The 15,951-nt window shown below is 38.6% G+C and overlaps 2 protein-coding genes across 5 annotated transcripts; one reads left to right on the top strand and one right to left on the bottom strand.

Moving 5' to 3' along the window:
• Positions 1 to 1,368: 1,368 nt before the first annotated feature.
• Positions 1,369 to 5,791, top strand: LOC148854173 (putative LRR receptor-like serine/threonine-protein kinase At1g14390). Its single transcript, XM_088983431.1, has 7 exons — positions 1,369 to 3,361; positions 3,522 to 3,655; positions 4,134 to 4,377; positions 4,461 to 4,654; positions 4,781 to 4,830; positions 5,062 to 5,173; positions 5,314 to 5,791. The coding sequence occupies exons 1-7, from the start codon at positions 2,128 to 2,130 to the stop codon at positions 5,620 to 5,622; spliced, it is 2,277 nt and encodes a 758-aa protein (XP_088839557.1). The 5' UTR covers positions 1,369 to 2,127; the 3' UTR covers positions 5,623 to 5,791.
• An 825-nt stretch (positions 5,792 to 6,616) lies between these two features.
• Positions 6,617 to 14,204, bottom strand: LOC148854172 (ubiquitin-conjugating enzyme E2 2-like). 4 transcript variants are annotated; one of them, XM_088983428.1, is made up of 7 exons: positions 13,235 to 13,581; positions 12,519 to 12,580; positions 12,269 to 12,402; positions 12,139 to 12,164; positions 11,285 to 11,374; positions 9,965 to 10,053; positions 6,617 to 6,999 (listed from the first exon to the last, which is right to left on the bottom strand). In XM_088983428.1, the coding sequence occupies exons 2-7, from the start codon at positions 12,525 to 12,527 to the stop codon at positions 6,871 to 6,873; spliced, it is 477 nt and encodes a 158-aa protein (XP_088839554.1). In that variant the 5' UTR covers positions 12,528 to 12,580; positions 13,235 to 13,581; the 3' UTR covers positions 6,617 to 6,870. The 4 variants fall into 4 exon arrangements, with proteins under 4 accessions (XP_088839554.1, XP_088839553.1, XP_088839556.1 ...); XM_088983427.1 differs by lacking the exons at positions 12,519 to 12,580; positions 13,235 to 13,581 and adding an exon at positions 13,943 to 14,204; XM_088983430.1 differs by lacking the exons at positions 12,519 to 12,580; positions 13,235 to 13,581 and adding an exon at positions 13,697 to 14,064.
• Between the last annotated feature and the right edge of the window lie 1,747 nt (positions 14,205 to 15,951).

Genomic DNA, 15,951 nt, shown 5'->3' with positions numbered 1-15,951 from the left:
TGACATTTCCCAAAGCGGTAGCAGCAGCGGGTCTGTCTGTCTGGCTTATTAATGTATCCTTTTACATTTGACATTTCTCTTGTTTGCACATGCAACGCCTTATAGGCTTCTAATTTCTATCCGTCTATAATATAAATTAATGGTGCTCCATTTGCTTCATCTCCATGCCTTGTTCGGAATATATCCACAAGCTACTTAAATTGATAAATTCCCCCACCAGTCCACCACCACCACCATACCATAAAGAAACTAGCCAACGAAAACCACGCGACTCCTCGTTTGTTTGTGGATTGATTGAGTTGAGACTCTTCATGTGAGCTTGACATGACCTTGCACAGAAAAAGAGTTTAGGAAATGTTTGGTCCCACTCCCATGATCCCATCCCATATAATTCTCATCGTCGTTGCATAACAAAGCGGGAATGGGAATTCTGTTAATAGAACCGTGACCACACAGACAGAGAGATTAGAGAGAGAGAGTAGAGACTACTAGCCAGGCCCATTTAAGAACTAAGCCTATACAAAATCTTTCACACGCCGCGTTAACAGACTTCACCAATCACCACTAGAATAAAATAAAAGATTAGGCAACTCTCAGCCCAGCCCAGCCCAGGCCCAAAACGTCGTGAATATAATATATTAATCCCTAAAGTTTATTGAAATTTACTCCCTTACTTTAACGACAATGCCAAGCCAACCAGGCCAGGCCAGGCCCATACTCCGCAGCACCAGAATCCGAGTGAATGTAGTAGTAAGGGTTTGACCTGACACTCCCCTCCTCTCATCACTCATCTTGTACTTACTTCAAGGCAAATATTCACCGACCCAATTTCCAATAACCTAGAAATTATGACTTTTAATTCGAAATGGTATAGGTGTATGGTGTATCCCATCTGGACCGTCGAGATCCTTGTTCTTTCATCTTTGAGATGTTGACTATTCAAATTAAAAGAACTACTTGTAACTTGTAAGTAAGGAAGATAGAGGGAGATGCCCCCGTGATTTATTTTATGAATTATGAATTAGTAGCCGCGTGGCACGTGCACTCTACCAAAAAGGGAGAGTCGGATTGGACACTAATTAAAAAAAGGAAAGCCTTGAGTAGGTGGAAATTGGAAAGACAAACGGGGGCACATAAGGAAAACAAAATATATTCCAACTTGGAGGGTTTTTTCTTCTTTTCTTGAAGGGTTAAAAGTGAATCTGAGATCAAGCTTTAGTGCTTTACCTTGAGAATTGAGATGCTCGTTCGTTGTCGACTTGTCGTTGGTGTACTGTAGTACGTCGTTAAATTTAGTCAAACACCGTGGATCTCGATTCTCGAAATCTGCTGCATTTTGAAGTTTGAACAAAGCACTCGTTGACACGTACTCAATTTCAAAGTTTTCAACGCCAACCGCGTACTGAAACCCGCGAGCTATTTGCTATGATAGCTTGCGAGGCAGAGGATCACGATTCCTTTTTCTTTTTTTCCCATCTAGACTAGACTAGATGTGGGAATCCCACTCTCTCTCTCCCTTTCTGTGTACTAACTCGGTTATTGCTCTGGCTCTGCAAGTTCCAGACTTCCAGTCCTTTTGATTCCTTTACAACTCACAACCCTCCAATTAATTTCAATGTAAAATAGCCAAAGCTTCAGCCTTGGTCACAATGGTCTTCTTCTTCTTCTTCTTTTTCCCTGATAATTGTTCCGTAGTATAAATCCTGCTCCACGCCTCCATTCTTCTGATCACTGTCCGTCAATATTTACCTTTTCCAGTGTTCAAGTATCGTATGAACCTGAGACTCACTTCTGCTTGAAAGAGAAAGGAAGCTAGCTTTCCACTTTTAGCAAACGTTTGCTGCTTTCTGACAGAAACCAAAGACACTCTATAGAGTTTCCTTCTTCAACTGCTTTACAAAAGCCGACTTTATGAGGTCTACAGTGGAATTCATGAATACTGTTCTTCCATAAATGGCAGTAATTGCCGTTTTCTGAATTCTGGCGATCTTTTTTCAAGGTAGTTTCTCCTGGAACGTCAAAGAAGAAGCAATTAAATGAGGTTGGTTTCGTCATCTTCATCTCTCTCACTTTCTACTTTCGGAAAGCTTGGTTTTGGGTTTTGAGTTTTTCTTCATCTTCTTAGTAATGGAGAAGAGTCGGTGTTCGTGCTGTCTGCTACTAGTAGTCTTCATTTTAGCTTCACTTCCTCTTTGCTCCGTTGGGCAGTTGACCCAATTTGAAAGACGAATTCTTTTTCGAGTTCAAAAACTCCTTGAGTTCCCGCCTGCTCTTCAAGGATGGTCCAACTGGACCAACTTCTGTTACCTCCCTCCGTCGCCGTCTCTCACGATTGTCTGCTCAGGTAATCACGTAACTGAATTAACCGTCATTGGAAACAAAACCTCCCCTCCCGTCAACCCAAAATCGCTTCGAGGGAATTTCTCTGTTTCCGATCAAACTCTCTCTGAGCATTTCTCAATTGATTCATTCGTCACCACCATTACCAAGCTTTGGAGATTGAAGGTGTTGACTCTTGCGTCATTGGGGTTATGGGGTCCATTACCCGCCAAGATCAATCGTTTCCGGTTTCTCCAATTTCTGAATATAAGCTCCAATTTCATTTACGGAGAGATCCCTCCCTCGATTGCCTCTTATAAGTACCTAAGGAGTCTTGTTTTAGCTGATAATTTGTTCAATGGAACTGTCCCGAATCTTACTAGCTTAGCGTTTCTGCAAGAATTGGATCTGAGTGACAATCTTCTCGGACCCAAATTTCCCTCTCTAGGAAACGACATCGTGAGTGTTATACTGAACAACAACACGTTCCAAACTGAGATTCCTCTCGAGCTCAAGAGCTTTAACCAGATGCAGCGGTTAGACATCTCTTCCAACCAATTAAATGGGTCGATCCCCACTGCTCTGTTTTCTCTGCCATCATTACAGTATCTCAATATGGCTAGTAATCAACTGAAGGGGTCCCTCGAGACGAACATATCTTGCAGCGACAAGCTCGGTTTTGTGGATCTTTCTAACAACCAGCTAACAGGAAGATTGCCTCCGTGTATTGAATCTAATTCTTCGAACCGTATTGTGCTCTACTCCTGGAATTGTTTGTCCAGTGGGAACTCGAATTATCAACATCTTTACTCCTCCTGCTACCCAGCATTGGCTGTTCTGCCTACGACTCCAAAACAGAAGCACCATTCTAGCAACAAGTTAGGTCTCATACTCGGTATAGGTGGGGGTATAGTGGGAGGTGTGCTTGCTTTGGGCTTGTTATTATTTTTTATTTTCAGGAAGGTAAGAGCAAACAACAGATACAAGAAATCTATGTTCAACAGTCCCATTCGCAGCTCCCCGGTACTACTCACTGATACAAGTAAGTCTCTTTTATATCCATGTATAGACTAGAATTCATGAATTGTTGCTAGAAATATCTCCAAAACTGGATTACGTCCATACCTCTACAGCTTTGTTGCTGGGTTTAATCTTACTGCAAGATTTGTTTCGTTAATGAAGCAAACATTTGTTTTTGATAGGTTATGCATCCGAAGCGATGAGGTTCGGAGCACTAGGGCTCCCACCGTATCATGAATTCACCTTGGAGGAAATTGAAGAAGCAACCAATAACTTCGACCCATCAAATTTATTGGGGCAAGGATTGAAAGGACAGGTTAGGCAGCAGGTCTCTGATAGTTTTAGTTCTAGGATAATAAAAATGAAAAGAAAGAAACATCTGGTGGTCTGTGTCATAACTCTTATCTCACTGTAACTATAAACAATGTAGGAATGACTTGATAGGAACTCTTCTATCATGGTAAGATTGGTTAGTGCCCATGCCTCAATATGTGCTTGATGATAGAACCATAAACTTTAACACCTTTTTGTACCCAGTAATAGAACAGGGTTCTTACCAAGAATGAGTTGTTTTCAGAAAGTTTTTCTGTCTCTATTTGAAACCATGAAGTCAAGTTTTGTCATTGGAACACACCCAAACATCTCAAACCAAAAAGGGTAATTAGAAAACCTGGATTTGAATAATATTGTGATAGATATTTATAATTCCAGGAGGAATCATATACAAGGAATTGTGGTACACGTAGCCATCCATCAATTCCCCCAACTTAACCCTTATGTTTTGATGTTTTCAGCTTTATAAAGGTTGGCTGAGAGATGGTTCTGTGGTTGTAGTCCGATGTTTAAAACTGAAGGACAGGCACTCACCACAGAGCTTATTGCAACACATGGACGTAATTTCAAAGCTCAGGCATCGGCACTTGGTTGGAATTCTGGGACATTGCATTGTCACATATCAGGATCACCCTAATGCAGCCAACTCTGTGTATCTTGTTTTTGAATATATTTCAAATGGAACATTAAGGAGTCATCTAACCGGTAAAATGAATTCTGTCACAAACATTAATTTTGCAAAACCCACAAGTTAAAATTTTCTTTGATCTCTTGAAATTTTCTCGCAGACTGGAGAAAGCGGGAGGCATTGAAATGGTCACAGAGAATGGCGGTAACCATAGGTATTGCTAGGGGAATACAATTCTTGCATACTGGAATTGCACCTGGCATTTTTGGGAATGATCTAAAGACTGAGAATATTTTGATGGATGGTAATCTCTCGGCAAAAATCAATAGCTATAATCTGCCATTACCAGCTAGAGTAAGTACAAAGTTGAAGTTCATCATTTTTTTTTTTTTAACTTTTCATTCAGAACATGTACTAATTGTTTCATGTTTGAATGGGATCTACATGTTACACCAACTCTCTCTTTATTGGAACTTCCAGGTAGGTTCTGATGGCCCTTTTAATAAGCATTCTCTCGGTCATCTTAGCAGGTAAACTGCTTTTTCTTTTCTTCTGTCTCTTGTTTATTTTGTTTTCTCCTTTTTCTTTGTCTTAATAATTCTTTAATAGCTGGGCCTAATCTGCTGCCTAAATGGTTTATAAATTATAACTAAGCTATGGCCCATTAGCTTAAGTAGGTTTGTGTATGATCATGTAAAGTTGTATATACTCATTCGGAAAGGTCTGCTAGCTTTATTTGCTTAAGATTTTTGTATGTGCAGTGCTGAACAAGCAGAAAAAGAAGACATTTATCAGCTTGGTGCTATTGTAGTAGAAGTAATTACGGGTAAAACAATCACATCCCAAAGCGTATTGGATGAATTGAAACTTCAGGTATGAGTAAATGTTTCCATCAAAGTGAGACATTTCCTGATCCTTCCATGCCTGCATCAATTCAAGTGCTTTTTGAAATTATGTCACCATCAACAAAAGCAGAAATGATGCCTATCAATGCTTATTTTGGCTTTACACAGCTAGAGAAGGGCTTGACAGATGCCCCAGCAAAGCTACGAGCAGCCACAGATCCGGCTATTCGAGGCACATTTGCTTATGAGTCACTGAGAACCGCAGTTGAAATAACCACCAAATGTCTATCCAAAGATCCTAGCCAGCGGCCATCAATAGAGGATGTTCTCTGGAATTTGCAGTATTCAGTTCAAGTTCAAGATGGATGGACCAGTAGTGGTAACCTTAGCGGAATGCTTAGTGGAAGACTTAGTGGGAAGCTTAGTGGAAGACTCAGCGGAAACCTTGGTAGAAACATCAGTTTTAAAAGACCATGAACCCATGCACCTTTCATCTCCCTGTGCAATCCATCTTAATTCTTTGTATATTTGAATGATTTTCAAATAAATAAGCCAGACTCCATATTATTATTTTTCAAATGCCTAAACTTGTACTATTACTGCCTTAGTACAATATTATTCAAGAAACAAGATGTAGTTATCTCAACTTCACTGACGTTCAGTTCCAGTAAGTTCAGAGAAATCTTACCATGAAGGGATCTTGGTGCGGTATAGACTAAATAGATTACATAGACTACTGTTGAGAAAACAAAATGTTACATCAATGCTTCACCAGAACCAGATTGAATGCACTGGCACTGGTTGCGCCATTTTAGGTTTTCTATCTAGCTCCACCAGATTGAATGCTTCGCTTTTCGCTTACCCTCTAATTCATCTTGAATGATGCAAACATGCAACCAACCACCAACATTGCCCTGTCTGTTGGGTCTGTTTTCAATTCAACGGATGATTGGTGCAATTATCCATCGTCCCAACTCCCAAAACCCTCTTCATGCTTGACATGCACACGTAAAGGAAACACATTCGTGTCTTCCCATCTCAAATGTGAAATGTTAAACAAAGTCGTATTAAGGCAACCAAGGCTGAAGGCTCTAGGGCCTGGGCCTCGGTGGGGGTAGGGGGTGAGGGCACAAAACCGAAGATAGTCCTTTAAGCCCCTCCCAATTACTTGCCACCTGTTTCAGATCAGCATTCATATGGCTGGGGGTTCTCTCTAGAGAACTCTCCGTAATCTAATTAAATACATTATAATCTGAGGGCTACGGTCTTTGGTTGATGCTGATTCTGATGGGTCTCTTCTCTATGCTTGAAATATGGAACAGGTGGCAAGTAAAAGAGGTTCGGGCCAATGCACGTGTCCCATCTGACAAGCACTGCCCCCACAAGCCTACCCAGGATAAATACTTAACCCCGCTGCCAACCTTTATTCTACCATAAATATCATTTGCAAATTGACTCGAGCACAAGATAGTGATCATGTTACTTTATGCTGATGCATGTAATTGAACCATTGAAATTAATTAGAATTCAGAGCAAGTGATGCAGATAATGCCCTGTACATGAACCCAGACATAAATTTACCAGGTTTCTCTGAAATCATCCGTCCTCGAAAGGAAGCAAACATATACTATAATTGGAGTAGAATAGAGTTAACAATATAATGGTTTTCAACACTACTCGGGCATTCTCAAATCCTTGGAAACATTCAAAGCACCACATCAGGAGTCAGTCAGCTGTCCAGCTCTGTTCAACAATTTCACGTACTCTCCTGTTATACTCACGCTTGTTCTCGCTGAACATTCGTGCAGCTTCTGAGTTCGCAGGTGAGTTCGGATTTGGATCACAAAGCAACGACTACAATCACAAAGCAAACATAAGTGAACTGGTGCATGAAAGAGAACATATCCCTACACTAATACCAAATAAAGGTCACATACTTTTTGACTGAAAAATAACACTAAGTATTGGACTGGAAAATAACACATTGGGCCACCACCCGAGTTACCAGAAAAGTTTCCTTGGTCAACTAAATAGATAAAAATGACAACAGCTCCGATATCTCTGATATGTAAATAGCTAAAATGACGTCCCTGAACTAAACGTAACATTTGATAACAACTAGAAATTGTTCACGGTTGAGAAGTGAGAATCACAAAAATAACAGTTCCAGGTACAACCACAGAGCGTATCTAGGATGTGAGGCTACAGGACCAACAGTAGATAGATATGGGTGTATGCCACGTGTACCATATTACAAAGATATTAACCACCAATGGGTCTCGCACTCCACTGATACATATGGCAATTACCATATCCAAGTTATTACAACCAATGCTCTAAATGTTGTATCCAGAGCTCTATCTGTTTGAACTGACACAATACAAAGTGGATCTCAAATTCTCAATTTCATTAAAAAGAATACATATGGCAAGTCCTGCAGCCCTAATAACCCAAACCAATGTTTTAAAAACTGACCCAGAACAGGAACCACTTTGGCCACCGATTTTCAGGTCAGCGGTTCAACTGTCTGGTTTGAATGGACAGCTAGTTGTAATTTAAAAAATAAAAATATGGCCAAAAACCATTGTCTGGGTCAAACAAGTCAATGGTTTGACCACCTGGGTCAACAGGTCACTGACCAAGTCAGGTTTTTGCAAGGAATGGATTAAGAGTGAAATGGAACTGGTTGTCTAGATGTTTCCGGGCCGAACGGCCCAACCATCTGGGCCAACAACGGTTCGAAAACCATGACTCAAACTACTCAATCAAATATAATTAGATGTTCCAAAGATAGAACCTAAAGAGCAAGGGAGACCCATACATTCAAGAGCACCTATACATTCGTTTCCATCAAGGAAGAATAAATCTATTGCTCAGATGTATGGCATGTTCAGACAGGTTGGCATACATTTGTACACCATACTATGCTACACCCAGCTATTTAGTTCACTCACATTACATGGGCGGGTTTGTGAATATCAGATTTATATACCACTGGCATCATTAGCAGATGAAGGCTTAATGAACCATCCGAGAGGATAAGCAAAGAAACTGGGATTGAGCCATGAAACAAGGATAAGCAGGAGAGATGTGGTGCACTTGTATTGATGAACCCAAGAAGGGGCATGGTTTGTTGCCCAAAATATCCAAGTTGGTTACCTTGCTGGGAGAAAAATAGAGAATGAAAAACTACTACAAACTACTAGAAAAGCGTGCTACACTGCTATAGATGGTTCTCCTCTCGCCAAGGAAAGTTTACTTGTGTATCCAAAAACCATTCACCAACCATGACAAACAACACAACTATAGTGGTCAAAGATGATTCTAATATCTGCAACTCATTAAAAGTAGTGGAGAATAACCGTTTTTCAGATCCAATAATCATCTAGTGCTTTGCTCAAGCTCCTAGTGGTGGTAAACTATTGTCCTCTGTGGATTGAGAAATTTCTGTGTTTAATTTCATGGCAGACTTTGCCATCCCTCTTAGATGTTCTTAATCCAAGTACAATAACACTGAAATAAAATAGAAAATTTATGGTCACAGTTGAGCTCAAAATTATAAGAACAAAAGATTTTCTGAAGCAGTTTAGCTATCCAGCAACTGAGCTGTTCAGTGGACTCAGTTGCCTTTGTTTACTAAAAAGTCCAGTTTGTCATTGTGCAGGAACAATGGCAAGGTGGTCAGAGCCTCAAAGACAGTAAATGGGTAAAAAGATAGATCTAGGGGTGAAAGTCGCAACAGAACTAAAAGTATCTTTTTAGTAAACAAAGGCAACCAAGCTCCTTGAGAAAATTCAACTTTGTACATGAAGAACATTTATCAGAATAAGATTGGTCAGCAACATTGTCAAGACACAAAAGCCCTTGTAGGCTTCATTGTCTAATTATATTTATATTTTAGACAGCTGATGTCCCTGAGTTCCAGACTTTTTTTTTTTTCTGAAGGGCTACACAATGGGGGTAGCCCATCCCCCCAACCCATAACACCCCCCCAACCCAAGCACAGGCAAGATTTGATCCCAAGCCTCTGCCACAACCAGCAGGAGACCTTACCAACCAGCTGGTTGGCACCTTGCCCCTGAGTTCCAGACTTGATCCTTTCTTTATTCAATTTAGCAAACTGTAATACTGGTTAGCTAGCAAAATTAATCCTCAGTTTTGTAATTCTAGGGCCGTTTGATAACAAGGTAGAATAAATGCTTTTTCATCTGGAAATGAATACTTTTTCTATAACTCGGTAAATTAGGCCTCCTACAGGGGTTTGGGCTACCTTGGGCTATTATGCACTCTTGGAGCATATAGTTTCTTCAAACTTTTTACTAATACAAATCTGTCATTGAGAGAGAGAGAGAGAGAGAGAGAGAGAGAGAGAGAGAGAGAGAGAGAACCCTTGGAGATCGTGGTCAAGATTAGGCAAGATCATTGATATCATAGTGGAGCCCATATTCCATTGAAATGCTGTCCTAGGTCTGCAAATTTGATTGCCATGGTTTTTCATAGGAGAAGTGAGGACATCCTACTCCAGTCATGACAACATAGCCTACTAGCATGCCAAAGCTCCAATTCAACATCTTACCACTCTTAGCCTAGAGCGGAACAGTTTAAATAGAACTTAATACAATAAAGGAAACAAATTATATGAGATCAAATGTCATTACTTGGATTGTAAGGTAGTAATCATTTATTTTCATTCATAGGCCAATTAAAAAAAAACAAAAAAACCGTGAAAGTCAATCAGGCAAATCATTCTCAATTAACTCCATTATATATAAAGAGATTTAAATATCCACCAAACAGCAAATAGAAAAACCAATTGTACCTGGATAGATGTAAGTATAGCAGCTACATCATAAATGGGACTCCACTGGTTCTGTAGAATATCCAAACAGATACTCCCATCGGCATAAACTGGCAAAGTTCAAGATCGAAAGAGAAAATAGTTAGAAATTGTGCTAGCTGAATAAATATCCAACTGTAACCTGTCTTAGCCAATGTAAATTAGGTTTCACCACTCAACATGAGGGAGAGTGGAGAGATGAAGCAGGGAAAAACAGAGAAGGGAGGAGAGAAGGCTTATACGCTCACAAAATATACTTAAGAGCAGTGTTTTAAAAGTGCAAGAAGCAAGGGAATTTGTGCCTGAGGCGCAAGGCGAGGTGCACGCCTTTTTAAGCAAGGCGCAAAACATTAAAGAAAAAGACTAAAAAATAAAAAAGTCAGAATTTTCAAAAAAATGCCAAAAAATATTAAATATAATGTTAATAAAAATATAAACTTAAATTTAAAATAAATGTTTTAAAAAACCTAATATCTAAAATTAAAATACATAAACATAACATGTAAAGCATATTCAAATGGAAATTTAAAAATTAAAGCAAACATATAAAGAATTCTCAAGCATGTAAAACCCACAATCTCTTTTTTTCCTTAATTGCATTGCTTCAAGTAGCTTATGTGATGTAAAACATATTGCATTCTTCATTCTATGGGTCGCCTTTGTACCACGCCCCTCAAGGCAAGCCCGAACAAGTCTATGTTAGGGTTTCAAATTCTTATTTCTCACATAAAAAATAACGACTTTATAACTTTCATTGCCTTTTAAGAAGATATTTTATTGCAATGAATGAATGAACAACATTAGCAAATAGGGGGTTCTCCTTTATGTGAGAAATAAGAATTTGAAACGCTAACATAGATTTGTTCAGGCTTGCCCCAAAATGTGCCTCGCCTGTGCGGGTGCACCTTTTAAATCACTGCTTAAGAGTCAACTACCAAATTTGCTTTTTCTGTAGCTTTACCCTCTTGCACTGGAACCTAATATTGCTTTATTATGTAGAGTGTTAGTTGCTATGCATGGAAAATGTAAAACCAAGCATTTAAAGGAAATGCATTGCTTCATCCTATGTATAAACTTAAACCAAAAGGGCCCAAGAAATTCCAGTGCTACTTCATTTAAAGACAGTAAATGCAAGAAAAAACTGAGGAAACTTTGCAGCATGAGATATATAACTAATGATATTTAATTTCTGGCTTATTACATGCTCCAATTAGAGGCCAAGAATGAAAAACTAATAGAACATCGACCTCATCACAAATTGCATTATAGTAACATGTTTTACACTTCTTGCTCTCGACTTACTGTTTGGATGGAACATTCGAGAAACAAATCGCACTGTAGGTGGTTTATTGGGATAATCCTCTGTAAACTGAAGTGTCAACTTAAACGTACCTGAAAGATTCAAATAAAAATATTTTCAAGGAAGTAAAATCATGCTAATGGGAGAGACTTTAGAAGTGGCAATTTCTTAAAATTTGCAACAACCTTATAATCCAACAGATATCAGCAAATCAAAACCCACAAATGAATTATAGATCCAATAAACCCCTGGCCATGTTGAATTGTTTATACATTATGGAAATACAAAATAGGCCAAGAGAAAGTTCTAGGCCTAAGAATGCTAGTAATGATTCGGTAGCAGATCATTCAATAATCAACCTCATAAAAGACTCATTCTAAAGAATAGTTTTACATGTATAGGTATTAGTGGCACTTATCCCTGTATTTCAAGATGAGTGATGCAAACATAGAAAAGGGAAAGAAAGCATAGAAGAACAAATCTAGCTTTCCAGATTCCAATGCCGGTAGTGACTTCCTAATTCTTGGGTGACAACTTGCCTTAGGTGGACCAGTGCTTAGGAAAATGAGAAAAGTTTTTTCAAAAATTCACCTTAAATATTGTAGGTCAAACAGAGGGTTAAGCTTTGCATTATGCAGTATTGCAGTACATCACTTAACCTAACACACTTGGTCATCTATTTGTAACTAAAAAATAACAAGTCAATGGCTTATCACCTAAAAAAAAACGTGAAGGACTTCACATCTCAAGCAAGCCACAATAAAATAAGAGATAAGTTGACAAAGAGAAATGAACAATCTGACAAATGATTTAACATCCTCTTCAAGTCAAATGTGGGGTTCAAGGATTGACTCACCTCCATCCCAGGGAGTGTCATCAGGGCTGAAATGCAAAACCAAAACAGAGCATCAATAAGGCTGGTCCAGAACCAAAAAAAAAAAACAACCAGACCAAGATGTAAAAAAGCATTTCTACATCATACTTACCCAAATATTACAGCATGCCAAAGCATTATATTGTTGTCTTGAGGTGCACCACTGATGCCTGCAGGAGGGTCTTGCTGCAACCTTTTGAAATCCCTCATCAATCTCTTCCTTGCAGGAGTCGACATCCTCACCGCCTATGGATCTCAACCAGAAGCCAACCCAAAAGGGGGGAAAATCCAATATCAGAAACAGCCGTTCAAAAAAATGGACTTTTGCAAAAATACCAAAGGATGGTCCAGGAAAATTATACCCCATTCATTCCCCAATTAAAAAGGGGAAAAAATGTATCCAATATAAGAATGAGCTCAATTTCTGAAAACAAGCTATGGTCAAGACCTCAATTTCTCAAACTGGCAAAAGAATTTGCTAGCTAAATCCCCAACAAAAGGCTTTTACTGATTATCTGATTATGAGTACTGTCCCAGTTACAAGAACTGTAACACTAGTTGTTACCAGTGGCAAAAAGAACAAAAGGAAAAAAAAAAAGTCGATGTAACATAGCTTTTTCTGCGCAAGCTATCGCTGTAGCTTACTTAACTCTGGAAACCAACAAGAATTAAATTTGATCCACATAGCTAAAAAACAATGAAGCATCATCACATGTAGAATACCTCGGTTTAACTAATATTTTTTAAGGATTTAAAATTGGCATAATATGAATCATAATCAGAACACCGGGATCCAATACATGAGGTTCTTCCCCAATCTAACTTAAATATACCAGAGACAAAACCAGGTCCATAGTTTATCAAAACAAGTACAGCCAAAATTAGAATTCCTTGTTTATCAGAGCAAATAATACAAAAGCGAAGGAAAATAAATAGTGCCCCTTTATTCTAAATGAGACTTTTTTTTCTAAACTAAAATCACCCTATAACCAAATCAACGGAAATCAAACTAAAAGAGACGAGCAAAATCAATCAAGAAAAGAAAAAGGAGCAATCAATTGATAAAAAAATGTCTCACCCGTTATCAAACGCGGCGAGAAGCTTTGACACTTAAAAGGGTTTACTATTATCTGTGCAAGGTTGGGGTTTCCTTTTACCGGTTCTGATTCTAAGTAAGTATGAATTACAGGGCTTCGGACGATAAAAAAGAAAAACTCGAAGAAGAAGATATATAAACAAAAAGGAAAGAAAAGATCAGAGAAAGATCTCCATAGCGGACGATCGACGCAGAACTAGGGTTTGATGTTTCATGGAGATGTGTTTGGCTTTTCTGGGCTAGTACTCAGCCGTCCCAATCACTGCCTCCTTCCCCCCCTCTTTTTATTTTCTTTTTGCCAATTGAGTATTGTCATGACGACACTCAACCCTCCAAAATTCAAGTAAACGTACATAACTACGTATATATTCTCCCCGTCATTGTCATCGTCGTCGTGGTATAAAATTGTATACATGTAGCAGGTATGATTGTAATCCATCTTACCAATTACCATAAAATGAGAAAGTCTTTATCTTCTTCTCTCCCTCTCCTCAGTCCTCTCTGACAGACGTTGATAAACCCAACTACCGTCATAGTTTGGCTCTTTTGGATGAATAACACTGTCCCTTTTACTTTATTTGTAGCAGTATTCATTCTAGCATTCAACTCGAATCCCAGACCCAGAGTGTTTTTGTCTTCTGATTCACTAATCATTTAATCCCAAACCCAGAGTTTCGTGCATTGGTTTACCTGGAATTCGTTGGCAAAGTAGATCTGAAGGAACATTAACATGCTAATGGTGCATCACCCATGTTTACACTGATGCAAATGATGGATATTTGCCACTATAAAGCTCTCTTGGGAGTTGGGATGGGGAACACAGATTACTTTTGGCTTATATGAACTACAAAGCTAAAGGCAAAGCTTTAATAGGCTTACTATACACTGCCACCTTTTTTTTATCAGGGAAAAGCATACCAGCTGTCAGATAATGAACTTTCTAGATTGGCATGCAACCATGTTTTCAAGAGGTCTCTATTTATATTATTTGTGAGGAGATGTTGACAAAAATTGGAACAGACATTAACTCTCTAAGGCTAGTGGATCGTGGGTTGAATGGTCCAATTGGTGAGTCCCTGCTAAAAGGAAAGAGGTTAAAAAAAAAAGGTTTTTAAAACCGATGTAGAGATCAAACCGGTCAGGGTTAAATGGTTTGATCATTCAAACTAAATGATTAATCCGTTCTAACAAAAAATAAAAAAATAAAAAATGGTCAAAATCATTCAAACAGTTAATCACCCGAATCAGCAGTTTATTAATCAAAATTAATGGTTTTTGAAGAAATTCCGGTTTTAGGAAAAGCAAAATCAATCACCTGATTGATTCCTGGTTTTTCCGATCCAACCATCTGGTGCATTCAGTTTTGAAAACCATAAAAAAAAAAAACTGATGAAATTTTATTAAGAAAAGGTTTACTAATTGGATTAAATAGGCAGCTTCTCTACATAAACTTGCTTTATTCTACCATATGCCCGACGTTGTGTTGGTACTTGTCAAAAGTTGTAATTTTTAAGGTAAATTGTATCTAAAAAAGATGGGTTTATGTCGCTCACATGGCAAAGTGTTGCCTCAAATTTTTTTCCATGAATAAAGGGTTCACGGAAAAACAAAAAAAAAAACAATAACAAAGGGTGGTGGAAGGAGCTCAAGGACTCCTATTAAGTTCCATGATGAAGCTCGCTAAACAATCAGCACAAGAACTCCGACAGTTAGGAAAACTGGTAATTTTAACTCTGAAATCTGAATATATAGTCCAACCATCCATTCTGGTCTAGGCCTGACAACACTGATTGGGGAAGGGGGTAAAGAGGACTGTGTTAGGAGTAGGGAACTATAACCTCTCCACTCCTGTCTAGATTCTCTTCTGTCGCAGTCCTCTGAATAGATAGACAGGTACTAATACTGGGTCACCAAACCAATGAGCAGGTATTGGTTGGCCTTTAAGTGAACAAATTTACTGGGGCACCTATTTAGCGTTGGATTTATATAACCAACTTTATTTTGGTCTATTCTGCTCAGTATCACGCCTTTTTCTTTAAGATTATGTTTGACTTGAAGGAAAGAAAATGTAGGAAAAGAAAGGGAATATAGAAAAACTTTTATAAATCTTGTATAGATTTTCTTACCTTTTTCTTTTACATAACAATGAGTAGCACAGAGGTATAATGTGGTAGTGGTAGATCAAAACCATCCATAGGTTGGGGGCCCTCTAAAGTGATATATAAATATATTCATTCAATCCTTTGATTCTCATCATCCTTATTCCCATGCCCACCTTGTACCGGTGCTTAGAAAAGGTGGGTAAAGGAAGGAATAGGTAAAAAAATCTTAGGAGGATGACAGTTCAGCCCAAGGTCAGAATTTATAGACCCAAAGTAATGTACTAGTTCGGAATTGATGCTAATTCCTAAATAGATACTGATGCATGAAGTGTAAACTATTGACATTTTAAATATTTATAACTCTACAGTGAAAATCAGAAATTTACAATATTATAAGTATCGATGCTTTTCGGAAAAAATCTTTTATACATGTAAAGATTGTTTTGTACTACAGTAGGGGCCAATATATGCAACTCTGGGCTATAACATAGACAGCTAGTAGACACTCATTAAGCTATTCAAATTTTCTCGTTCTTTGTTGGGTGGGACTGTGGGAGTGGGGACCGGAGAGCATCGGCCCACCGTTCCCACCTGCAA

Source organism: Nelumbo lutea, chromosome 4, assembly GCF_056320005.1.
Source record: "Nelumbo lutea isolate HS-2025 chromosome 4, American lotus-T2T, whole genome shotgun sequence".
NCBI classification, from domain to species: Eukaryota; Viridiplantae; Streptophyta; class Magnoliopsida; order Proteales; family Nelumbonaceae; genus Nelumbo; species Nelumbo lutea.
The sequence above is the reverse complement of the archived record's forward strand: the minus strand, read 5'-3'. Positions and strand labels throughout refer to the sequence as shown.